At 47.7% G+C, this 26,433-nt stretch overlaps 1 protein-coding gene across 3 annotated transcripts in view; it reads left to right on the forward strand.

Annotated features, from left to right (window-relative positions):
• The window catches only part of COL5A1 (collagen type V alpha 1 chain), a 160,296-nt gene that overhangs the window by 47,995 nt on the left and 85,868 nt on the right, over positions 1 to 26,433 (forward strand). For all 3 annotated transcript variants that reach the window (XM_076355031.1, XM_076355032.1, XM_076355033.1), the window contains exons 5-7: positions 23,873 to 24,004; positions 25,739 to 25,885; positions 26,008 to 26,256. In XM_076355031.1, the coding sequence (XP_076211146.1) occupies positions 23,873 to 24,004; positions 25,739 to 25,885; positions 26,008 to 26,256 (528 nt within the window). The remainder of the gene's footprint in view (positions 1 to 23,872; positions 24,005 to 25,738; positions 25,886 to 26,007; positions 26,257 to 26,433) is intronic.

Raw genomic sequence — 26,433 nt, forward strand, 5'->3', positions numbered from 1 at the left:
TGGAAGACATGTGAATGTATCTCATTTTTAGAGGGATTAACTGTTTCTTTTGATGTGCTTTTTTTAAACATACATTAGAAACCAAGTCCTAGCACAGTCTAATGGTTAGGCGTAGGAAGAGACAGAGAAAGTTTGGGAAAGTCCCTTTCCCAGAGAGCAAAGCATCTTCTGCCTGAAACCCAGGGAGACTTTCCAAAACATCCTGGTGATGCGATGGCCCTGCTCCTGGCTCTGCTCGGCAGTGATGCACTGCAGGACCTGCCTGTTCAGTGCCCGTGATCTATTGCGGGAGTCACCTTTTTGTGCAGGATTCCATCAGTTCTTGTGTGGATAATGAGAAACTGGAAGTGTGAGCCCATCTCCGCTGGCAGCAGCGTGTCGATCCCAAGGCTGACCTGTTAGCCTTTGTGCTGATCCCTGGTAGCCTGAGCTGGCGTAAGAGCTGAGAATAAGTTGAGCACTTGTCAGGCCAATGCTTTGCTTGCTTGAGGGCTTACTTGGCTGTTATACGCACACTTCTGTTGTATATGGTACCCATCAACCGTAGCTGTGGGCTATTTGGGTGCTTCATGGGCTTTCATCTGAGATTGTCCTTGGAAAATGCTCATGCCAAGGAATTTCTGCTCCACACATAACTTGTCGCTGGGTTCAGGGGACAGCACCTATCTCCCTGAGGCTTGCTCCTTCCATCAGGGCGAGCAGTTGGGGTTGAATATGGTCTCTCTCCCACCCCCAACCAAAGCCTGGCAAGGCTCTGACATGTTTAGCCAGAACAGCGTGCAGCTCACTTAATCCAGTTGACCAGCGTGTCCCAGGACCGTGCGGATGGCACCTCCCTGTGGGTTGGCTTTTCCAACCTGCTGTTTGCTGTGGTGGTCTGGTGGAAAAGCAGTTCAGCTGGTTCTGGGCTGAAGAAGTTGTTCTGGTTTAGCAGATGTGGGTTGAAACAAAGTTCAGGTCCTGGCTCAGTAAGGTCGCTGGTGCTGCGTTTCAGTCCCAGAAAGTGGCTGTATTACAGCAGTGAAGAGAGAAATCCCGTAACCTGCAGCTGGAGAATCTTTATGAATGGAAAGTGCCACACAATGTCTGCGGCAGGTAAATGTTACTGTCCCTGGGCTGGATTAGGTGAACTTAACCCCTTTGCAATGGTGTTTTGAAGTGTCTCATGTAATCCTGTAGAAGTTTGGTTTCTGCAATAGTGTGTGGCCCAGCCCTGGTTTACTGCTTAGTGTTACGCTGTAGACCAGCACTTACAGCGATGGGCTGATGAACAAAATGAAACTTGTCCCGACCTTGCTGAAGTCCCAGATATGTGGTGTCTTACGTATTGCTGCCGCAAATCCCGTTTTGTCTCCTGATCTGTCAGGAAGAGACTATTGCGTGAGGCTGCTGTGCCGATAAAAGTACTGTACAGCACCCGGCTGGCAGAGCTAGCATCGGCATCGTTAAAATTGTGGTGCGGACATTGGTAAAAGAAAGAGTAGGTTTTGGTAAAACTGCTGAGGGTACCCTAGTAACAAGTGAGTACATTTGTTGTAAATTATTTTTGGTTCATCTGTTTAAAATTTTGCAGGATTGTCCCACAAGGTAACTGGCGTTTTGACCCTCTGGAAATAACACTGGTTTGCAGTAGTGTCTGGTATTGGTGTAGATGAAATTAGTTTTCCCGTAAGTGGAAAAGCTCAGTGCATGTGTATATTGCTTTTTAAGGTTTGTCTTTTACTGTTGGCTCCTCTGGAGACAAGAGGAGCTTACTTTGTCCAGCTGAGTACCATGACTGTGTCTCACTGGTCTAGCTGGTACTGTAAAACCAAGTGGGCTTCCTCTGATCCTGCCAAACAAGGTGCAAAGTGAGAGAGGGGTCTTGGACACCTGCAGACACTGTTCTGCCAAGGCAGTGAAACCCTGAGGGGCTGACAAAGTATTTGCTATTAGCTTATGCCAAAGCTTGTCCTGGGGTGAGATACGGCATGCTGCTGGGCTTTGGATGATGCTGAAAGGATGATGCTTTTTATTCTCTTTCCTCCTTTGTGTTTTTTGAAGACCACTAGTGAAATCAAGACATCAGAAATGGAGGGAAAGCAATTTGTGCTGGGGTGAGCCAGAAAGCCCGGGCAAGATGCCAGAGGTGCTCTTAGGGCTGTTGGATGTTTCAGGGCACAACAAGACAAAGCAGAATAGATGCTTCAATGCTCTTAGCTGAGACATTGGGGCCGTTCAGGTGCTGTGTTGCTCTTGGGTTGAAATGCCAACTGTCTTTTCATCTTCTGGCTTGTTTACACTTTATCAACCACAGTGACAATTGTTTTTTATCTCAGATTTCATTTTGCTGTCGTCAGGGTTTTCTCCCTCCCTTCCCATGCTCTTGGCTGTAGCATTTCCAGCTCTGGAAAGTGCTCTTATTTTTAAAGTTTCTGTACGTTATTTTTCTCAGGCACCTCTGAGGTTGTAAGATTGGATCAATGGCTTTTGCTTTAGCAAAAGGTGTACAAATGCAAATAGGGTTCTTATACATGTGGGCACATCTTATGGTATTTTTTTTGGTGTTTGAGGATGGAGAAATTTAGGGCTCCCCTTCTGCAGGCAGATCTGCTGTTAATATATCAAATAGCCTCTGTTTACTATTGCGGAGGGATAGCTATGCAGCTAGTACAATGGGCTTTGGGGAAAGCCAGGCTGGTGGTACCTGCAGGATTTGCAGACCTTGTCAGCTCACGGGTGCAAACGTACCGTGGGAGCCTCAGCCCTGAATCCGTGTCTGATTCACATCTAGACCCAAGCTTGCCTCGGCACAGCTGTCGTTGCTGTCCCTGTTTGCAGGAGGCTCTTGTGCAAATGTAAACAGAGCGGTGGCAAGGTACGGAGCACGTGGGAACGCTTATTTGTATGTTTATGGGAGAAGCAATAAGGTCCCCAATATCCTCAATCCAGAAGCATGTTAATGGCTCCACTGAGCTCAGTGAGGCTTCTCATGAGTGTGGTGTTGAACCCGTCATGTTCTGCAAGATCTGGGCTTAGTCCAGAGGGTCAGGAAGGAACTGGGCAGAGCTCGTGCTTATTAAGTTTTTGTTAATCTTCAAAAAGATTCAAAAACTTTTTTAATTAATTAGGGTTTTTTACTAACGTAAATTTCTCTGTCAAGATGCACCATGGATACATGCTTCTGTGTATTTTTCCCTACCTCGGCAGACTGCTGAAAGAAACTAATTTACAGTTCTGGCTGCCTGCTTTCCTGGCCCTGCCAAAGCTGATTTCACCTCTTTTGCTGTAGAGCCTTTCAGGGAGTGCAAAGAGTCGATGTTTTACACCACCAGCATATACTATGGTGTGAGATGATGGAAAATAAAACGTTCTGAGCCAGCATTAGGGTTCTTTATTGAAGATGTCTAGCTTTTCCCGGTCTCCTAATAATTCTTCATTTAGTTGCTGGTTTTCTCGTCATTTCTTCTGCTTTTGTTTTTTCAAAGGGATCCTCTTTAGTTAAATGGTGCACTTGAGACATATGGATTAAATCACAGAATTAGGCTCTTCCAGAAGAGCAATGCTGCCTAGAAAATGTCTACAATTATTGAAGATTATGCCTCTGGATGGGTTTGCAATTAATGGCAAGATTTTTGTGCCAGGGTCCAAGCAACGCAGTCAGTCTAATCAAAACCCAAATGTGATATTTGGCTCCAGTTGGCAAGGTCTCGCATGCAGCATCGTCTTACACAGGTGCCCAGGGACATCATCTGGTTTTACCAGTGTGTCTGTACCGAGGGAGGGGCAGAACCAGATCCAGAATAAGAATTGCAAAACAGCTTGTAAAAGTTAGTCTGTGCTTCAGGTGGCTTCATTCGAATCCTAAACTGACACCATTTCATCTGACCTCTATCTGTCAGGTGCCAGCAAGGAAAGTGAGGATTTGGGTGGAAACATCAGATTAATTGCTCGCATACACTTTGCTCAAACTCTTGTTTTTCATTTAGATTTGCTGGGTAACTGGCAGTTTAGCCATCTGGACTGCAGTCAAGCTTTGTGACTGGGTCAGGGTTGCCTGTAATGATGTAGCCTTATTAGCCATGATTACAAAATACACATTTAATGATTCTAACTCTCTTGACTTGTTTTTTTGGTCAGTGGTAAATTCAATTTCATAAACTGTAAAAGTTTACATGTGCATTGGCATGTGTAGATAATTACTGCAGTTTGCTGGTATCGAACGCCTTCAGGCCTCTGATAGCATACAATGCGTGGGGACATGTGCTTTATTGTTCAGGCAGAACATAAAAGTGCTTTTATTGATGTTTAACAGTTATACGGTGCATCATTTATCTTTTAATATGGCCAAGTTAAGCATCAGCCTAGGAAGCTGCATGGTCTTACTGCTGCTTGCAGTTTTTCCAGAGTCAAGCCCCAGTCTTACAGGAGGACGCACACGGGTTTCATCTCTGGAGGGGTGCTGATGGGTGGCAATGGATTTCTCTTACTGGGTGGGGGCTGCTTCTAACTTCCAGCGCTATGTTGTGTCAAACGGGGTTCTGACTGCTGGGAGTCCAGACTTCAATTTCGGGCACCTCCATTAGTTAATGTGAATAACCCTCCTCTGGATCTTTGCACTCAGTAAGATATGGCATGTGCTGTGACTTAAAAATAAGGTAGAGCGATGGCCCTTAAGCGATACTGATCTTTCTTGAGGTAGCAATAAGGGGAAGCTGTGGTTATTCAAAGCACTTTATATTCCCTGTGGCCAGCAGAGGAAACAAAAGGAGTCGTCTGCGTGGAAGGAGATGGGGAGAAAGCAGAATCCCAGGAAGCCTGGCAGTGTGTAATAGCGGTGTGCTTGGCTGCCTCTCCTGGCCTCGGTGCTGGCGTGTACTGTTAGTCTAAAAGGGGATTTAGTCCTTTCGGTGTCATCCTGAGTAAGGGCTTTTTAATCGATGCTTCACTGTGCGATCCCATTTGTGCAGTACCTGTGGCCAAGTGTGCAGCTTAGCCTGTTTAATATGGAATTTTCTTGGGTATAGGCTGAATATCTCAAGCGCTGGCAGTGTCAGGCAGCACTGAGGAACCTGGTGGTGAGACGCAGCTTGCAGGGAGCCCTGCTTTTGCTGGTCACGAGCTTGATTGCAGCAACGGGATGGTGTTGTCTGTAAAGGGGAAAAGGCACCCAACCCCGAGCAATTGCTTGTTCAGGGGTCCCTCCTCATGATTTTGTTAGCAGAGCATGGTGAACGCTGCGCATATGGGGCACTTAACACTCATGAAAATCCAGGGTTAATGCCTTCTGTGAACAGCTGGTGAAGGACATGGGACCTCACCCTGGTTTGAGGAACCGCTGGCTTCCCTGTCAGCTCCTGGACAGTGGTCGCAATAATAGCGATGTGCCATGACTCCAGGAGCTACTGAACTGGGAAATAAACATGTTTTTTTATTATTATGGTTCAAATAGGCAGTTTTTGGAGCCTGATGGTTGCCTTATTTAGGGACTCCTGCAGGCTAGTTGGTTTGGATGAGCTTTTGCCATTTTGGAGGGCATGGGCAAGGGTGCTGAGTGGGGAGGGATGCTAAGCGATACCACGCAGGGCTCTCCATCACTGCTGTCATCCTTGGGTCATGACGTGGAGAGGACAGGCAGGCTGTTGCCCAACTTTCTCTGGCCTGGGGCACCTCCCGCAGAGCAGGGTAACCAGTTGAAACTGCTAATGAGGAAAACCGAGCGGTCTCTGGGAGGCAAAGCTCATCCTTCAAAACAATTTCCATCCACCACAGGGATTGTGGGGTTTGGGGAGCAGAGTTGTGTCTGGTTGTTCCTGACATTCACCTGGCAGAGTTTTGTGTTTAAATGCTGGCAGGCAGCAACCCAGGCAGGCTTGTTATATGTGATGGATGCTGTTAGGTGTAGTGTCATTACTCTTTCAGCTCTGAATTGTCTTTCGGCTTCATTTGTAGTTTGCTTCCCCCCCTGGATAGCAGGAGGGAAGAGGAGGGGGCTCGGTTTCTTCCATGGAAACTCTGAGGTGCGGAAGGCTGATTGCTGAGCCCAGACAGGGTGATGTAATGCTGGAAACCTGCTCCTCTCCGGTGACATCATGCCAAGGTTTACAGTGGCGTAGTGGACATGGATGTCTGCTGGGAGCAGGCAGCAGGACAGGGCTTCAGGAGTAGAAAAGGCACTGCAAAGGGGCTCGGAGCGTGTTAGAAAGGCACTGAAGAGGAGAGCGAATGGACATGTTTGGGAAAGATGATTTTCTTCAGCTTGAGCATGGGGGAAAGCCAAATACTTATGCTATTGGGGAGAAGTTTCCAGCTGAACTTTATTGGCAGCATCACTATGCAGTATGTAAAAGTGATTACTGAGAGCAGAGAGTGATAGTGTGCCACTGGCCCAAATCGGTGCATGTTTCCCCTTGCCTGCTAATTTGGGAACCTTGTTCTATACGGAAGGTGACACACCGATTAGTCTTATTTGTATAAAATTGAATTTCTGGAGCAGAAGCCAGTGGACAGGAAAACATCCTCTTTCTTCTATGTACAAAAAAATCTTGATTAATTTGCATTGCTGCAGCAAACTGTTATAGGAAGTACAGACTTGTCTGAGCCAAACTCTTGGGAGAGCCACTGTGTTGAGGAAGAAGATGGTGAGCGTTGAGCTTGGCAACAAGCTGGTCAGGCAGGGAGGTGGGCGTGTGTCCTTGCTGACCTGGCAGTGTTCAAGCTGATGTTTCTTTTGAAATTTAGGGCTTTATCGCTTTGTCCTGCCTTTGCAGGACACTGCTTGAAGTCTTCCTTTCTCTAAGCTAGGGTTTTATGCATGTAGCCTCATTGCAGTGAGGACAGAGTAAACCCAGCATAGAAAAGACCATCCTACCTAGAAGCCTCTTAGTTGACTTTGTGTTCAACCCATTCCCTTGTCACTTAGGTACGAACAAATGAAACACATGTTCCTTACACATGGTGAGGCCTTTTTATTTTTTTTTGAGGCAGTCTGGGCTGCTTGCCAAAGCCCAAAGGAAAATCCTAGCCCACTCCAGACATCCCCAGTGTGCAGGTGTACTACTTACTTTGACAGAGCCAAGCGGGATCGAATGTATATGTTCACAATAAATACATCACCCTGGGGATGGGAGCTGGAAGAGGGTATTCCTAATGAGTTGTGCAGAATATTGGATGGGATTTGTGTGTTTGTGTATATGTGTTTTCTATTCCCTCCAAGAACACGGAAAAAAGTCTCTAACCGTGGGCTCATTGTTCTCCACACGTAGCCACATACTGGCTGTGGTTCAGGAGGTCAAGTCTGCTTGAACAAACAGTGCTTTGGCCACTGAAGCGAAATGTGTGGGGAGATGAGAGAATTTGTGGTGAATATTACTTTTGTGCGCTGTTCTCTGCTCTGGAATGTCTGCAAACATAGTAAGGTTTTCCTGAGGCTTTGATGCCTTGCATAAGCAAATTTGTCTGCAAATTATGTTTACCCTCTTCTAGCTTGCTGCTCAGAATACCGAAATCTGAGCTGTGATGCTCAGCTACTGCTGGCGGCATCGGTCAGGCTGCATCTGTTCCTTAATGGGTTTTGTTCAGATAACCATTTTTCTGGGCTGAATGTCACATCTGCTCTTCAGGCCATAGGGTGTACAAACCCAGCTCCCTTTCTTGGGATGAAAAGCTTGGGTCGTGCCCAATTAGCTTTGTTATGGGAGCGACGCAGGAGTTTGTGTTTAAACGCAAGACTTCTCGAATGCTGAATTTGAGATGGGAGATGCTGCACGGAGGTTCTCTTGCAGGAATAGAAAAACCAAATCGTCTTTCACGGACAATTAGCAGTGTTGAAACGTAATTGCAGAAATACTTTGGAAGCATGGAGGTGAGAGGTGCGTGAACATTGACAAAGGAGACGGTCCAGTTTCCTGGAGAAAGAGGGAGAAAGGTGTATGGATGAGAGGTGTTATGCCTACGTGTGCACACTAGCTCAGCTGTCCATTTTCAGCTCTTTCCTGAGCGGTGCTGGCCAAATGTGCAGCAATGGTGCGAAATGGCAATAGGAACCTGCACTAAAAGCTTCCTTCTCGGGTGGCCTCAGCAGATGTGTCGTGCTCAGTGCTCCATAGTTTGGTGATTGTCACTGGCCAAATGCAGGAAAACTCTTTCCCAACCAAAATTTGGTGTTAAATTCTGAGTGTGTCAGCAGATTACCCCTGTGGCTAAGCATGTAATCCCACTTATATCCTGAGATAACTTTGGCAGCCAGGTCTGTTTTTCCCCCATTCCCTTTAATCCATAAAACCTGGATTCTGTATTTACCTCCTGGGGCAGAAAACATTCCAAGTCCTGATTAAAAGCCTCTGTGTATACAAAACCCTTGATCCTGAGCCACCTCGGTGTGGAGGGCCGAGGATAAAACCTCAGGGTGGATCTTGGGGTTGTGGCAGTCGGGGGATGGAAAGCCTGTCTGTGGGGCTGAGAAAACGGCAGCTCAGCTTCCAGATTAATTCAGCTATGAGGGGAAAAAAATGGAGTAAAAGCAAGGGGTGTGCAGCTTTTAGGTACCTTAGTACTCAGAAGAGCTCCAGCTGTTGTGGGATGGGAGCAGGAAGCCCTGATGTGCTGCTAGAAGCAAAGAGCCACCCTTTGGTGCTGGAAGTGAGCCCAGACCGGGGGAGGCTGAGGCTTTCCAAAATGAGCTGTGGGCTCTGGAGCTGTCTGAGGACTCGCCTGGGGTTTCATACTGGAGTTTGGGCAGTGTTTAGGGAGTGAGGAGGGGAGAGGATGGGAGATCCACAGAGCAGCAGTGTGGGGCTGCCCTTGGCTGCTCTTCCTGCCCTTGTAGGAGCGGTGTGAATTGTCTGATGGAGCTGTGAAACGCTGTCTGCTGTGTTTGACCATCACGGATGGTCATGGCTAGATGTTTGATGGAGACCTTGGGTTGGATTTCTCTTTCCTGCCGCTGCTTCCTCTTCTGTACCAAGACCGGCTGCTCCTCAAGTCTCTCTTGAGACTGTTCATCACCTTCCCTAGACCCTCTCTTTCCCTTTGTGTCCCCCACCTCCATCGTAGCCAGGGGTGGGAACGAAGCCCAAAGCTTTCTGGGTCATTGGGACCAACACCTCCCAGGCAGACACCACGACCCTGTTTACACAGGGCTGAGTAAAAACTGAGCAATTGCCTCTGCTTTGGCTCAGTGCAGCTCCAACAGCGAGTTTTCAAACATGTAACTTAAGCCAAGAGCTTCACTTTACTACATATTTTCCACTGTGAGAGAGTCCCCCTTACAATATGCTGGCGTATCCAGCTTCGTGTGGGCGGCGCAGCCAGCAGAAGCTGATCTCGTTCCTAATTTTCCATAGATGAAAGGGAAATAAATCAACGTGAAACCGGAGCCAGGAAACGGCATCGTTCGGCATGGAGGGGGAAGACACAAAAGAGCAATGCCGCGATGTGCTGTGCCGCAGCTTGTAATGAGGGAGAATCTGTTTTAAACTATCCCTTATGGTTCACACATATGTCATTGAAGAATAACTTCTATAGGAAAAAGCCAGCCCTTCAGCTTGGTTATTAGTGGATTATTTGATTTGGATGGAGAGGGGAAACTTGGAGGAGCATGATCAGCCCTTGGTAAGGTGGTGACATCAGGAGATGAAGTTGGATGGGGGAAATGCAGCACTAAATGAAATGGTAAAGAAAATAGGGAGCTTGAGTATGTGGTCAGGTCTGCGTGACCACAAGAAGAAATGGGAAGGCTGGGCAGCCTTTGGCAGCCTTGCGGGCTCTAATTTGGGTTTACATGGAGTTTTCAGAGACTGCACGCTCCCCTCCAGGCTGCATCTCCTCTCCAAGGAAAACGCTGCAATTTCCTCATTTTGTTTGAGAAATGTAGCCTGGATAAGAGGGCACTGCCCAGAGCTGAACCTCAGCTCTGCAGATGGGGACACCAGCCAGGCCGTGGGGCTGCTGGGGCCCTGTGCCTTGAGCCCTGCTGCAATGGGGATGACCTTTGAGTGGGGGCACCGGTGGGGGAGAGCTGGGCTACCTGGTGCTCAAAGAGCAGTGGAGGGCAAGGGGAAATGGGGACTTGGGTTTCTTCCAGGGATTCCTAATGAATGTGATGAGGAAAATGGAGAAAATAACTTTTTTTTGAGCCTGTTCTACGGAGCGCAGGATACTGAGCATATGCTTCAGAAAGGCAGTGTTATTTGGAATACACCGGATGCAAAATGAGGGCGTTATTTCAAAATTGCTCATTGTTTCATCTTCTCCTCTCTCCCTCTCAGCTTTATTAACTGCTAGTTAAAGGGCTGGCAGATCATGATAGACAATGACATCCATTCATTTTGTCCTATTCATTTCTCAGAGGCCTGGGCTGGGCTTTCGTGTTGGTTTTTTTTTTTAATTTCCATGCTGGACCGTGGAAGGTCAGGCTGACACTATCCTCCCTTTATGTAAATGCCTCCCACAATGTGCAGGCTACCAGTTAATGTAGTTTTCCAGCAGGCCTGAGTGTGAGTTTTGTGGGATGCTGCCCGTGGGGCTGTTGTCCCAGCAATGCCAACCTGCGCTGGTCCTCTCATCCTGGCCTCGGGGTACCACCGAAGCGGTTAGCACCCTGACGGAGGGCGGTGGTGTAGGTGCAAGCTGATGCCTGCTCCTCCCCTGCATGGCAGGAGCAGCAGGCAGGGGGTGCATGCAGAGGAGGGGAAACTCCATTTTTTTTTTTCCACTACAACCACTGATGTGAAGCCAAACTTTGCCTGGTTCTGGTACCTTCCCAGATTGTCCCAGCAGTCGGCATCGCTGGTCGGTGGGGTCCGAGCCCCGCTGTCACACCGGGCACTTGCAATGGCTGTCAGGGAGAGCACCACCTTGTCACGCTGTCCTGTTGCTTTACCCTTGCATGAAAATTTCTTTCCTTGACTGTCAGGAGGAGGCTACGGTTGCAAAAGCCCTTTGCCAGGTGCCTCCTGAGTTGCCCTGCTTAAGCACATCCATGGAAGCAAACTTTTTGAGCAAGTATTAAGGGATTTTTTTTTTTTGAATGGTCTAATTTGCTGCTTGCAAGGGTTCCGAAGCGTAATCTGACTTGATGCTTCAATTAGGGAACAAAACCACACCGTGTGAATAGACCTGAGCCAAATCAGCTCCTATTGGAAAACAATCGGAAGGAACTGCTTGAAAAACTTCCGCTGTGGAGTTATTCATGCCTGTTGTTTTGCGAATGCTTTGGAATAGACAGTAACTTAAGAAAAGCATGTTTAAATTCTGGCTAGGTATCTGATAGCTTTTGGTTTTTTTGAATAATCTGTTACTATGAAGTCACTCTCAGCTGGTGGTATTAATATTGTAAACAGATGGTGGGTGCATCTATTAAAGAATACCTGTGAACTCAGCAGTACAATTTTTGAGCAGTTTTTGAAGCGTCCCTTTCAAAGCTAGCCTATAGATTTACACTGTTCCTGCCTAAGCATTTGTAATCTGGAGGGGGGGAAAAAAACAACAGCCGTACAGTGCCCATGCTATAAAGGCTGTATTTGGGCTAGATGTAAAGACAGTGACAACAGAGCACATGGTGATTGTGGGGCCTCTATTTTTAGGGATCAACGCTGTAATTTGTGTGGAGTATGATATAAATGCTGATTTTAAGTCATCAAATGAAGAGTTTGAAGGCAGAAATCACAGAGGGACAAGCTGCTGTGTGGTCATATAGGGGAAAAAAATAACTCTAAGGGTTTGATCCTAGTGTGTTTGCTGGAGAGCCAGTAATGATTACAAGTCTGTTGTGCAGATGGATAAGCCACTCTCTTTGGGTAAATGCTCATCCGAGGTTGCCTGAGTGGCAATGCTAGCCTCGACGTGGCCGGCATCTGATGACAGGTAGCAGCAAACCCTTGGGCTCTGCCAAGTCCCGTGATGTTCCTCTGAGAGCTGCCAGAAGACCTGGCAAGCTGAGACCTGGAGAGGCTTGGTTTTCTCCTCCATTCTTCTTGGGTCTGGAAAATTGAGGGGAAGAGGGTGTTTTCCATGTATAGGCAGAAATGCAAGAACAACTACTTATTTTGTGGTGCTTCAGCTCATCTTTTTCCAGTTACTGTGGGAATTGGGAATCTCAGAGATGCCTTGAGATAAGTCAGGTCTAGAATCCTTCTAATTTGTGTCTTGTGGTTGCTTAAACTTCTCTTATGGTAGGAACACTAGAGATGTGTTCTTGTTGTGCATGCCTGTATCTGATCAGATGTGAACTTGCTGCAAAGCCTCCCCTCAGACAATGAACTTGCATGATGCTTTTCTCTTACCTAGCTGTCTGTTTCCATGACATTTATAGGAGTTTATCTTGAGCCTTTTTCCTCTGTCAAAAGTGATTGAAATCAGCTATCAGATTCAAGAGTTAGAGATAGACGAACACACCTGTGGCTGCACAAAGAGCTCACACATGGCTTGCTTTCAGGGGAAACAGCCAAAAAACTGCATTGCTGTCCTAATGAATTCATTAGAGGAGAATGCTTCCTTATGTGTTACCTTAAACCTTCAAATTAACTCTCAGTGTGGTTTCTGGTATACACAAGAGATGAGTATTTAGTTGCTAGCAGTTGTAATTACAGAGATGGCCAGAAGGCTGGGTTGTTTCTTTGGTGAAGGCATTTCCCTCTAGCACGCCTGCTATGCGTACAACAGCTCTACTCCAAGTATTTCCTCTAGGTAGGATCCTTGTAGGGAGAGACCCAGTTCTGCTCTAGCTCCTTGTGCTGGCAAAAATGCAAGAACTGATTCTGCCTGGCTGAATGGAGGCAACATTTAAGATCCCACACAAGGAGCCCGCACAGATCAGGTCTGCTAAGGGACCTATACCAGGTCTGACCTTAACATCTCACGCATTCCCTAGGAGGTGGTGCAAGTGTGCCAAGTCCTTCTGCCAAGCTGGCCCTGTATGCAGAGTCTAAACCTGCTTTTCTCTCATTCCAGCTCTTCTCAGAATCAGGTTTCCTATTTTTCAGTCAAAACTGGAGAGGGGAAGAGAGTCAGACTATTTACCATGTTCATGGGAGTTTTGGAGTAGCCAAAGAAAACTGAGTCACTTTGGAAGGGTTCTGCAGTCAGGTTTTTTTAGTTTTTTTTCCACTCTTCCCCTGAAATAGAAGGAACACCTTTGCCCAGCCAGCAACTTAAAAATAAGCCAGCAAAGGAGTTACTTCTTCCAGTCAAGCCTGGTTAGTAGCATGGTCTAGATAAATTGCATTGCAAGGTTTCCATCCCACAGCTATGAGAACCTCTGGGGCTCTTGGGGACTCAGTTCCAGTGAGCCAAGGGACTCCAGCTCCTGTCCCATTTTCTGTTCTTGGGAAAGGTGTTGCTGCAGGACATGTGTAAATAGTTTCTCAAGAGAAGAGTGTCAGCTGAGGATGGTCCCCAGCTGGCCAGGAGAGCCACAGCAGGCTGCTCATTGTAGATGGATGCAGTTCTTCATCCTCCAGGCTTAAGGTCCCCCTGGAGCTGATGTTCACCAGCTGAGCGCGTGGGCTTCTTGCACTGCTGGGGCTGAAATCAGAGCACTGGTGGGTACCATGAGCAAGTCTTGTGGCTTGGCTTTGCATCTGCTGCAGGTGATGGAAATCCCAAAGGTTATTAGGGCTTGGTTTGGGTGACAAATGGCACATGCTCAGCTGGCTTCAAGCTGGCCTGGGTCAGCCCTTCAGAGGAGGGGTTCAAGGCTGGTGGAGAGCACTGCTGTCTTCCAGAGGGCTGGTGGGTGGGACAGGGAGCCTGCCCTTGGCTGCATGGTAAGATCAGTGCCTCTGGCGTGGGCTCCCAAGGCTGTGCTGGCTGGGTCAGGGTCCATCCCTGTGGATGTAGCGTGCGGTCGGTGCTCCAGCGGGAAATGCGTGCTCTGCTCTGGAGGCGATGCCCAGGCGCTCTGTAAACACCCGGCGATAGCTGTGTTTGACACGTCCCAGCTTTTGCAGGAAGAGGCCGGGGATAAGGATTAAGCCCTGGCTTCAGGAAAGCTGCTAGGGATATGTCAGGCTTTAGCAGGGTGCGTGCCCCTGTGCCAGAAGTGGAAGCTAAGTCGCTAGGAAGTCAGTGTCTTTCAAAAGTACCCAAAGCTGGATGCTGCTTTCCTCTATCAGTGGAGGAGCTCATTTAAGTTAGCAGTGCTTAACATCTGCATCTGTAGATGTCACACTTAAACATACACATGCTTAGATACGCAGCATGGATGTGCAAAACATGTATGCAAGCACTGTGCCTGCAAAGCGGAGCTTAGAGAAGGGTGCAAATGGCATGCAAAGGGGGCTGCGGAGGAAAGTGTCCTTTGCCACTTGTGCCCAACATGAGGTGGAAGTACAGTGGAAAAGTATCATGGTGGTCCTGGATAAAAATTAAAGACTATATGCTAATGTGTCTGTACAGAGTGATAGATTTAGGGTATGCAACCTTAAATCTAGTATTTCTGAAATCCTGGAACCCTTGCAGCTTTAATTTTTTTAAATGGTGTATCTGTATGCACAGGCAGGTTGGTTTTAAAAGAAAAATTGCAAAATCAGCTTCAGCCCTGTGGTCTTGCATTGACATCTATTAAGTTTATCAGCAAGCATGGGACACCCGTGTGTGGGCACCTGCATGCATCTATGCATAAGTACCTATATGAAGCATCTATTATGGGTAGCCTAACATGCAGCTGCTACTCTAGAGAGAAAATATTTACTTCAATGTAATGAAATTTGAACTAGAAGTCATGCAGTTTAATAAAAACGTGTGGTTTAGATTCCTTGTTCTTCACATGTTTCTAATCTGCTGGTGGGGGGGGTCAGACCATCTGCCCAGAACACATAATTTTTTAAAAAAAAAAGTTTATACTTGCAAAATGAGCATTTTTAAAGACTGACTTTATAATAGGAAAATGAAATTTGAGATTAATGTCCTTTCTTTATTGGGGTGGAGAGAGGTGGGACTGTCAGGGGTTTCCTCTTTTCTTTTCCTTTAAAAACCTGAATTGCATGCTATTATTTTTCCCTTCTTTGCAAAATAGCTGCAGAAACCTCTCGTTATTTTTGCCTATGTTACCACAGTGCTTGGCCAGGCTGTAGAGAAGGAGTGAATATAAAGCAGCCTTTTGTCACACCAATCTACGCAGCCCCTCTCCCTGTCTGTCCGTCCATTGAGCCGCATCCCGCTTTCCATGTCTGTAACTGATTGTTTCACACCCAAAAAACCCTAGCAGATTTGTGGTTTGTTTAACGGATGTAAATAGATAAAAATAGCCAGTAGAGCGGAGCATCTGAGCACGATGGTTGTTGATTTACCGGTATCTGTCTCTTTGGGTATTTTTAGCAGGTCTTTGTATTTGCTTTATTTTTTAAGGCATCTTGGCTACCTCTTCCTTTCCTGCATTCCCTACTGCTTGGCTGCTGCTTTGCCCTGGGCGTACCTCCCCGTCCCATCGAAAGAGTTACGGTGTTTGTGCTGGGGAGGAACACAGACAAATCAACAGCGGAGCGCTGGCCCCGTGGATGGCAGCAGTTTTAAGAGGGACCTGGGTTAGCGGGGGGAGCAGAGAGCTTGAAGCAGAAGGGAAAATCAAAGCTTGCAAATATTCTGTTCTAAAGGCCTGCAGCGCGTGGCGGTGATGCCACCACGTTTGCAGTGGCTGATGTAAGGCCGCCTGCACAGAGCTGTAAGGCGTGAGGATAAACAGAAGCCGAGGAGTCATTTCTCCTCTGGGTGGGTCCCGCTCCCTTGTGCGGTTATTAAAAGTACTTGTCTGCTTTGCAGTGCAGTCCATGGAGCAGGCTGCCGATGTCTGGTGGTTTGCAGCACCAGACATGAGTCAAGGGAAAGCTGGATGCTTCCCCTGGTACGTGCGTGGGACAGGCGCTGCCTCCTGCTCTGCACTGCCTGACCCGGGATGCTCCTGCGGGAGCCTCAGCTGGCGTTGCAAGGACAAGAGATTTAAACCACGGTCCCGTTTTTGCTGTGTTGGCCACGTGTACCTTCAGATTTTTTCTGTTTTTTTTTCTAGCTTAAATTTTCCTGTTTTTCTGGAGAAAATCCCCCTTGCTACCAGCAGCTGTGCCCTTCGTGCAGCCTGGCTCTGCAGGTCCTGCCCTATCAGTGCCACGGCTGGAGGAGGACTGCGTGGGGTGGACCTGCCGAGGGATGCTGCGCTGTCCCCGCGGTGGCTTTTCCAGCTCTGAAACAAAAACCCTGGAGAAACGCATTGCTATGATAGCCTGCAGTAAATACTTTGTAGATTTGATGCTTTCTGTGCTTCTGCCAATGCCACCTGTTTTCCAAGCTGCCTCTTTCTTAAGGATTGTTTTTTCTCCCTGCTCTGTGTCCCCTAAATTCCTGGATCTTAATTAAATGACAGGCTGCTAATTTGCCTTATCTGTGTTTTTCCACCCATTTGGTAAATTTTTGAACAAAAACTGTCCTCCAATGTCTAGGCATCGGCTTTTAGCTAGGAAAGACACGTCGCCCACTGGAAGCAGTGCTCACTTATGGCTTATGGTGGGAGCCCCAGGGTAGCAAACTGCGATGCGCACATAATGCTTCATCTGAGCACTGCGGCCCCCTTCAGCCAGTTAGGGTCAGGGTTGAATAAGGTGAAATACAATTGCCTCAACGCATAAAGCAGCCCCAGAGCTTTTTGGGATCTTCAAACTGGTGATTAGATGTCTTTTCTGAAAGGATGGAAGTTTCAATTAGGCGAAGTGCCTGGGGATGAATCAGTGTTGGCAGTAAGAAGGGATGGGGAGCTGGTGCAGGGAGGATGGGACCGTGTGGGTCTGGGTGGCAAGTTTGGAGCTTGGCTTAGGCTCTTGCCCCATCATTAAACGTCCATTTGAGCTTGGTCAGGTTTTTTCATCTTGTCCCTTTTCTGCTCTCTTCAGGGCATTGCCAGTCCCTACATGAGAAGGTCGCAGGGTGGGATGTGATAGTTAAGTGGACCAGGGTAGCAGAGGGCTGAGGAAAGGGCGACTGTAGAGATGTTACATGGGACTGGAGAGAGCAAAGGGGCTCCGGGCTGTCAGGATTTGGTGAGGATTCCAGGGAAAGTGGCAGGAAGAAGTCAGCAATGATTAATGGGTTTGACAAACTCAGCCATTTTGAAAAGGAAACTGGAATGATAGATGGGTCCATGTGTCACCTGTAAAGCGCTGTTGTGCAAATAATCTATACTGTTGATGGATACTGTGTATATTGTCTTTGGGAATTAGCTCTGCATTGTCACTTAAACCAGAAAGGACTTTGGCATAAGCTCTGGCTTCGCATTTGCTCCGGCAAGCGCAGGGGGTGCTCGGTGTTGTGCCGGTGGCTGTGGCTGCTGCCGGGGGAGTGTTTGCATTAGGGTAGGGTGTTATTTACATTGTGTGGTTATCGGGGCTGGGGGCGGGGGGAAGTAGCTGCCTGGAAATGAACCTTGTATTAGTGTCTCCTGCTCTGCTGAGACTCAAGTCTCAAGGACTTGAGTCCTTGACTGGTATTTGGGTATTGACAGAGCGACAGCTTCTTCAGGAGAGCTTTCCAGAGTTAGCAAAGCCATCTGGCTTTTATTCTCCTCTTAGAGAATCGCTTGTCCTTCCCTTCCGGTAAGGAGTCCTTGCTAAACTGCTCATAATTTGTATTGCGATATTACACTGACAGACCTACAGTGTGCTGTGGTCTCTGCAAGCATGTGTGAAATATAGCCCCTTGCTCTAAGGGGCCTCTCTTCTAAGAAACAGCCATGGAGCAGCTGACCGGAGGATCCAGAAGCTATGGATGGAGAAAACCCGATGTGGCATTGCCCAACCGTGTTTCCATCCATCGGAGCAGGGCTGGGTGTTGAGGACAGCTGGGAGGTGGAGGGTAGCAGGGGAAGGGGAAGAGGCATAGAGGAGGGGACCATGCTTTCCCGCCCGGCTCATTCAAAGCCAGTGGCCGGGGCTAACAGCGAGTTAACGGATCCTCATGTAATAGCAAATTGGGTTCCTCCCTGGGATTATAAAATATAAAGGTTGCAAATTACTGGGGAGGTTAACTACCTTTGAGCCAAAGGGCTTATTTTCTTCTTGTTGCTGCGGTCAGGGAAGGAGGCACGTGGGTTGTCCAAATAATTACTGTTTGTGTTCTGTAAGTTTAATATCAGAAATGCTAATGGCTTAGCTTTGGGGTGGGGATGCAGGACTAGGCTGACATGTTGTGAAAGCAGGGTTTCTTAGGGTTCCTCCTCTCCCAGACAGAGATGCGGTGAGAAAGGGAAACTATGATCAGCCCTTAAGAGAGGTTTTACCTTGAAGCCATATTTGGTTCTAGTGAAACTTCCATCACTTTTCTGCTTAATTAAACCTGTTTTTTTCTAAAGAGGACTCGGAAGAGACTCCTATCTGAGTGCCAAAAGCCAGAGGGAGCCATTCCTGCGGTAACTGGAGCCTGAGAGGGGAAATAGCAGAGGTCTTGCAGCAAAGCTGCCCTGTCTGTTCCTGCAGCCCTTCTGCGCAGGATGGGGAAGCAAACATCCGGGTTGGATTTGTGCAAACCACCAAGTATTTGTAGCTGACTCATGACTGCGTGTGAGTCAAGCCTTTTTTTTTTTTTATTTGAGCCAGCCCTTCAACTATTGCCTTCCCATTTTTGTAGTGCAAAACTTTTGGAGGCCCAAAGGACGCCCCTTAGGTACCAGTTGCTCCGTCTGGTGAGCTCGCTCCTGTCTGTGGCTGGCCAGTGAGAGGGGTTCAGGACAGAGGGACAGGGGTCGGTGGGGGTGATGAGGCTTCGTCTGACCCCACTGCTGCGGTTTGGCTTCTGTTCTGGAGCAGCTGTGTTTAAAGGAGGGACTCTGGGATGATGCCAGTGCAACAAAGGATGCACCGATGCTCTCAGCAGTTATCGTACCTCTGACTTGGGGTCTCACTACCCTGGCAGAGCCAGGGGCACGGTGAGTTTTGGGTCACCCCTTGCTTGCCTTCTTCACTAACTTCTCCGATACCGTTCTTACTCCAACCCGTGCAGACAAGGAGCTGCTCGGAGCTCTGGAGCAGGGCAGCCGCTGTGTCCTTAGCAGAGAGCCTCTGTCCATGGGCAAGTGCTGATGACAAGTATTATCAAGTGGAACATCTGCGGGATGGCAGGCTGTCTCCGAGGCAGGGATTAGGTTTTTTTGGAAGCTCGCTGGGTTCTCTAAGCTTTCACTTCATTGTAGAGCTGCATGGAACCTCTGCCACTCTTAAGCCACCCGACTGGGTTTGCATTTATGGAACTAGTGAGTTTGTAATGATAAAACTTGGCAACATCCCAATTGCTTCCAATAATTTTAAAGATTTTTTTTGTGTGTTACAATTGTACATCCTGAGCCTGTGGTTATCTAATTTAAATGTAGGAGTTTAAAAAAAAGCACATCAAGCAGTATTTATTCTTATGGATGTTAAGAGTCTCTAAGACTTCTGGGGTAATGCACTAAAACAACAGTCCAGTTAATTATCGGTGCGTTGCAGTGAGAGCCCTGAAGAATCCCAATATTTATGGCGCTGCTGCCAATGCCAGATGAAGTCACTCTGATTATCCTCACCAGCTGTTTGTTTTGTTGAACCACAGTGATTTCTCCAAGACTGAAGTTGATGTCATTGGAAGTGATGTGACATTTTTGCATACATATAGAATAAGTGTTAAAAAATGCTCCAGAAGAGCTTTTCCAGCCTTGTCTGGGAGCTGGCTGGGGAGTTGAATTAAACTGGCTTGATGGAACTCAATCCATAAAGCAAATGAGTCATCAGGCATAAATGGCTTTACCATAAATGTCAGAGATTATTACTGGTCCTGACAGTTAGCACTTACATCTGTTTGGTGGAGCAAATAAAAAGCCTCGCAATTCACAATTGTTTTCATAAATGTGCTGTCCTGCCTCTTCCTCTTCATGGGAAGCTCTAGGAATAAAGGTCAAAATGTTTTATTCCCCTTCTTAAAAACTAGCTCTTCTGATGGATGAAATCTTGGTTATTTTCAGGCAAAAATTGACCTTTTTTTCTCCACTTCAACTTTTTTTTTGTCAAACCAGGAAAGCGCAACTGTGCCTTGCCTCTGCATGCTGAGTAGTACCCCAGTTACCGGACCACTTTCTTGAGCCCTGTGTGCCCAGCTTGTTCACATGCCAAAAGAGGACTTTACCCACTGCCGGCATGGGTGGCTGGGGCTGGAGGACGCTGTGCTGGTGACCTCTCCTTCAAAGCAATACCAGTGCGTTACTGACTTGCTCCCTGACAGATACCTCTCTACTTGAAAATAAGTCTTAAAAACCTAAATTACTTGGCTGGTGAAGTCTTTAAACCAGTCTCTTGGTGTGATTGTGAGTTCTCTCTCTCTCACAAAGGCTTCATGGAAAATCTGTAGCTGTTGCATGTGTGTGGAGGGGGAATTAATGGTATCTTCGTTATCGCTGCTCTTGCTGAAAAAAGCAGATGCTGACATAGGAAGGAGAGAGGCTTGGGTGTTTTGTGTAACCATAACAGTGAAACAAATAGACACTTGAGTGAGGAAAGGGAGCAGAGCTGGCTGCTGCCTTTGTCAGCCTGCGCCGGGGCTGGGGGCAGCTATCTCTTGGTGAAATTTATTAGCGGCAACACACTTGAGAGGACACAAAAGGCTTGCGAACCTCCCAGCATGGCTTGCTCTACTTAAAGTCAGCTTTTTAAATCAAAGAAATGGGGCTCTTGACAGCAGAGCTTTGTGCATCTTTTGTGAAGTTCAGATAGTGGTGCTTTTTATTACAGGCTAAATTAGCCCATTTTATTGTTTTGCACTGAGGGATGAGGTCAGTTGACCGGGAATCTTGCTAACAAGGTTTTACTCCTGTCTGCTTTTTACAAGTGTTAACGTGGGGTATCCACCAGTGCTGTGCACTTGCTGCTAATGAAACAAAGATGAATGGTCTAGCAACCCTGTGAGCTCTCCTTCTTCCCCCACCACTGAGCTGCTCAACCCATGTCGGTGTACTTGAGCTCAGATGCTCCCTGGGGCTCTCATTCCTCCAAAATTGGGTGCGTTGGTTTTCCTTCCGATTTTGCATGCTTGCACGCTTCTGCTGGAACAACAAGAAAAGGGATGAACTTTGCTGGGTGAGGTGATTGATTGGGTTTGAAAAGGAAATGGGAAAATAGTAGGCATGTTGAATGATGCTCATGAAGCGTGGTGAGCTCTGAAGGAGCTGTCTGATGCGGCTTATGCTTTTTCCTGGCACCCTTTGCGTACCAAATTTATTCAGTTATGCACTGATTTTTCTCAGGTTCTTGACCCAGAACTAGCAGGAAGCTTCCCTTGTTCATCCTTCCCCACTCAGCAGCAACCGCCGGGCCAACACTGTCCTTTGGTGTGTTGAGTGAGGTTGGGGTTTATGCTGTGGCCGCAAGACTTGAGCCTGTGGCTCCTGGGACTTGCAGGTGATGTCTTTCCACGTACTCAAAGGCGCTGCCAATGCCTTGAGCCACCGGACCCAGAGGATGCTCGGTTCCTGTTGCCCTGCAGGGAAGCAGGGTGGGATTGAGCCAGGATTTCTTCCCATGCATAGCTCAGGAGCTGCCATCAGCTGAGACTAAAAGCAAACTCAGCTTTAGCAAATTCTCTTCTGCTTAACCTTTTGCACTGTGTTTAGCCAACATGCCTTTCTTTGCTTTATCTATTCCTTGAGGAAACACAGTTATAGTCCTGATCACTTATAGGATGCAGACTATCAGCTCTTCTTGAGGTGTAAATCCAACCTTATCAGGAAGAAAAAGCTTTCAGTCTTCCTTCCTTGCCTCTCGGAGACAAGTACCAAGTCTGCTTTTGTGGCTGTTTTATTTCAGCTTATCCCAACAGTGCCGGACACTCCCCATAGCCCTGTGGAAACTGGGAAGCTTTAACCACTTAAATGAGAGAAGGGCATAAATGGCTTAACTCAGGTGTCAAAGAGGGGCAGGGGTGGCTGAGGTTGGTCCTGGGTGCAGAAATAGCAGCTGGAAGGAGCTTCACATCATTAACTTTAAGCAAATTGCCGTGGCCAGGTTGGGCATCCTCCACTGGAGGGAGCTCCAAAGGGGCAGCCTGTTTTGTTGCTCTGAACTGCCTTTGAAGACAGGGATGATAATGGTGTGAGTAATCCCATAACACCCCCCAGCTCCTTCAAGTCTCTGCTCAGGGCTGGGCGATGGCCTCTAGGTCACACCAAGGCCGAGTTCCCCATGCAGGTCACGCTGTCAGGTGGTGGCCGGAGTTGGCTGGAAATGGGAAATGTTTAAAGAGACAAAAACTTGGCATCTTCTGTTTTCCCAATACTGCATCCCCTTTTTTGTGGTTACATTGAAAAAGCCAGAACAGTAATGACAGAACTGCTCTATGGACTTTGGAAAAAAAAAAAGGGGGGGAAGGGAAGGAAGACTATTTGTCTGCCTGTCTTAAAATAGAAAATTGAAAACCATTTTGCAGACATTTCTGTTAATTTGGTAAAGGTTAGTCACAGGAAATAATGACTAATAAGCTTAAACCAATGCATAATTTTAGGGTAACTCGTGTATTACCTGAGAGGTGCCCAGACGTTACGGTGAGCCGCTGCAGCGAATGGATGTGATAACCTGGAAATTGAGGAGGGAAAACCCCAGGCAGCCGTAAGCTGCCCCTCGGAGCCGGGCAGGATGCGGCCAGGTCCGCGTGGTCCTTGCAACCTTCTTTCCCGGTGGATCTCTGCCAAACATGTAAACAGCACTTTTTGTGAAGTTGATGGTATGTGTTCATGGGAGGCTGAGCTCCCCATGGACCCAGTGGCACCTGCGGCTGGACCGTGAGCAACTTGCGGGCATGAAGGCAGATTTGGCCCATAGTTTCAAAAACATCCTTTGGTTTTCCACGGGGCTGTTCACCGGCCTGGCCAGGCTCTGTTCAGAGCTTCTGGTTCCTATTACCAGTCATCCTCCTAGTTTTGTTGTAATGCTTCTTTTTCCCCGATGCCTTAGCTGTGTTTTTCTATTATTAAATAAGTTTAATTAGGGGAAAAAAACCTATCAGCTCTAATAATCCAAGTAGTAAAGTCTTGTCTTACGTAACTGTCTACTAAATAAACCGTTTTTTGGAGTTCTGGTTAAGCAGTGCGGTGGTTGTTTAGGAAACTAAAGAGCGATTTCTGCTCTGACTTTTGGGCTGTGGCTGCGTTGTGCTTCGTTTGCTATATAGCGAGTGGTCTGTTGAGCAGCCTCAGTGCCTAATGAGCTTGCTCTGCGCCTGGTTTTCAATAAGCCACTGTAAACCCCTGCCCATTTTTCTTTTTCTGATTATCAGATGCATTTCTAATCTTTTTCTATGTCTGCTGCACTGTTGTGGGTGGAAAACAGAGGTGAGGTGAGATATAGAAAGGGGGGGTGATGTCTTTTGAGACCAACTGATGGGGTGGGAGAAGCAGAGAAGTTTTGAGGCCAATAAACAGCTTTTTGGACTGGGCAGGGCAACTCCGGAGCCCTGCAGAGCTGCATGGGACCAGGTAGGAAAGGAGGGATTTTTTTTTTATTGTCCACACAACAGTGCTGATTTGGGGTGTATAGAGCCCTTTTGGCTTATTTTTACTGCACCCACCTTGCTCAGGGCTGTCAGCGCTGTTGTATTGTAGGGTGACCTCTCTGCAGATGTGGTTATCTTTTGGGAAGGTGCGTTTGGGACCGGGTGTGAGGCACAGTGGCTTCACACCTCCTGGAGCAGCCTGAGATAAGCGACTGCTTGACCCGGCCCTGGACACGGAGGGTTTTCGCCTGGCTCATCTCGGGTGACATGCCCATGTCAGAGAGGTGGCCCTGCCAAGTGTTTTGCTTTTCATTTCTTGGTGTTTATTCCCTTGACTGCAGTCTCGGGCTGGTGGCTCCACGTGCACCATCCGTCCCCCTGACGCTCTGTCTTTCCTTCCCCGCAGGGCGACATCCAGCAGCTCCTGATCGTGGCGGACCCCCGAGCAGCCCACGATTACTGCGAACACTACAGCCCCGACTGCGACACCGCCATCCCTGACTCCCCCCAGTCCCAGGACCCCAACCAGGATGAATACGTAAGACTCTTGCAGCGTTTGGGGATGCTTTTGGGGCAGCAGCATCCAGCTCCGTAGTGCGGTTGCAAACGCACTCGGCTTCTTCCTCCTGTTCAGCTTCCCTGCAACTCCTCTGTAAGGGCCGAGGCAGAGCTTGGTTTTTAGGATTTGCAGGTTCTGGTCTTGGCTCTTGCCCTCAGGAGTTTCCCTTCCTTTCTGTGCTCCTCCCATTTCCAGATACTGAAACGAATATTTGCTTGGAGCTCAAACTTGCAGGAGAGACAACCTGAGCTGAGTGTGAAATGCTGACCTTCCCCGGCAGGTCAAATCCTGTCCAAAACAGGCACCTGTTTCTAAATTTCAAATTTTACTGTTGAACTTGTAAAAAGATTAAGCAGTTCTCTTTCAATATTCTTTGAAACAACAGGTGTTAAAGAAGCAGGAAAAATTTTTGCCCATGTATTTGACATTTGAGTTTTATTTTGGCAGAAATGCTCCCAGCTCATCTGTATAAGCTGCTGTGCTCAGTATTTCTTCTACAAACAGTCAGCCTCAGATCTTTTATTTAAAAGAAGACTGATACCTTTTTATTTCTGCTGCTCAATTAGAAATGTCTGGGTGCGGCTGACTTCCAGAAGAGCGTCCCCTGAATTTTACACATTTTTAAGAGGTCCCAGGCTCAGCTCACAGCAATTGAAGTCTCTGGCATCCTCAGCTGCTCTCTTGGTCTGATTTGCTGATCCGTGCACTCTCTTGCTTTCAGCTGGTCTCAGACCTGCGGGTTCCTGCCGAATCCCCCACGAAGCTGTAATGCTGTCAGCCCGCTCTGGCTTAGCTTTAGGATTGAATTAAAAACCTGAGCGTAGCAGGGCTTTGGGGAGCAGAGCGATGCTCGCAGGCGAGGCACGGCTGCCCAGCCCCAGGGAAGTCCTATAACCACTCCACCAGCACTTCTGGAGAAACAATAAATAAGTAAAACAAATAGCCTTCGGTGTGGTCAAAATATGTGGTAGTAGGAAAATAAAACTCTTTTGGAGCCAGCAGTTCAACAAGGGCTGGCTTGTCTTAGGGCCGTGTTGCTCTGTGTAAGAATAACTCTTCCACGCGCCAGCGTCTTCTGCCAGTGAGAGTGATGGACCGGCGAAGAAATTTGCTATGCCCACTGTAACCAAATGTTTTTGTATTTCATTTTGAAGAATGACTGACGCCTTGTGGAAAACACTGAAAATATCGTGTTTCCGAAGCCCTTCTGCCTGTGGGCCCGCGGGTGGATGGGAAGTCACATGGATGCTATTAGTGCAGTCGGATGAGTGAAAATAGCATCCCCCTTCTCAGAGCGGCTGCGTGATTCAAGTGTTTTCTTCCCCTCTCTGAATGTCAGATGCGTGACCTGGGAGGTCTCAACAATCTGAGATTAAAAAAAATATAATGGTTTTTCTTTTTTTTTATTGTGTTATCGTGGGTGACTGCCTTGCTGCAGGGTAGGTCCATCCTCTCTGATAAGGGAGAACATGCCACAGCACCAAGAGATGATTGTGAACCTCCTCAAGTCACAGTCATTGCCAAAGCAGCCCAAAGCCAGGCTCTTGGTGAAGGCTTCACGGAAGCTGATGACCAAGAGGAAGGGGAAGATTTCACCACATGGATCTGCGTCATGGCATGGCCCCGTTGACATGAAATAATGTTTAAAAGAGCTGGCAGGAACGTGCTTGGGTGCTGCCAGCTTATGTTCTACTTCTCATCTTCACTTTGCAGTACACCGATGGGGAGGGAGAAGGTGACACCTACTACTATGAGTATCCCTACTACGAAGACGTTGATGAAGCTGTAAAGCCAGAAGCACCCACCAGCAAACCTGGCACTCCTGAAGTGGCTGCTGGAGAGAGACCTGAAACCAAGCAGGTACCACCGCGGGGTCCTGGCAAAGATGTTTGATGAATGGCACCTCTGTAGAGGGGGAGGTGGAGGATGATGCAGAATTTTCTTTTTGTTTCTCTGATTCTGGTGTTTTATTTCTGCAATAGGACTATCCTGACCCCACGCCATCACCTGATGGAGGGGACCCCGGCAAGCAGACGGAAGGGGATGCTGTGGTGGATGACCCCCTCGTGGATGAGTACAACTATGAAACCATTAACGAAGAGTACTTCACGCCTCTCCCCTACGAAGATGTCAACTACAATGAAGAAGTAGACCCCCAGGGTGGACTCACTGAAAACGCCGTGGAAGCTGAACTCCCCACGAGTACCGTCATCACCTACAATGAGACCGATGTAATTTTAATGAGTTTTTTTCTTTCCCTTTGTTTTTTATTAGTTCTGGTATTTCATAGCCCTTGAGAGCAAAGGAGATGTGATCATCCATATGGTAAATCTGTAAGTGGTTTGGGCAGCTGCTGGAAGAGGAAGTTTCTTGTAAAATATTTTCACTCCAGATATTTCGGGGTGTGG

Source organism: Aptenodytes patagonicus, chromosome 18 (assembly GCF_965638725.1).
Source record: "Aptenodytes patagonicus chromosome 18, bAptPat1.pri.cur, whole genome shotgun sequence".
In the NCBI taxonomy this organism is placed as follows: Eukaryota; Metazoa; Chordata; class Aves; order Sphenisciformes; family Spheniscidae; genus Aptenodytes; species Aptenodytes patagonicus.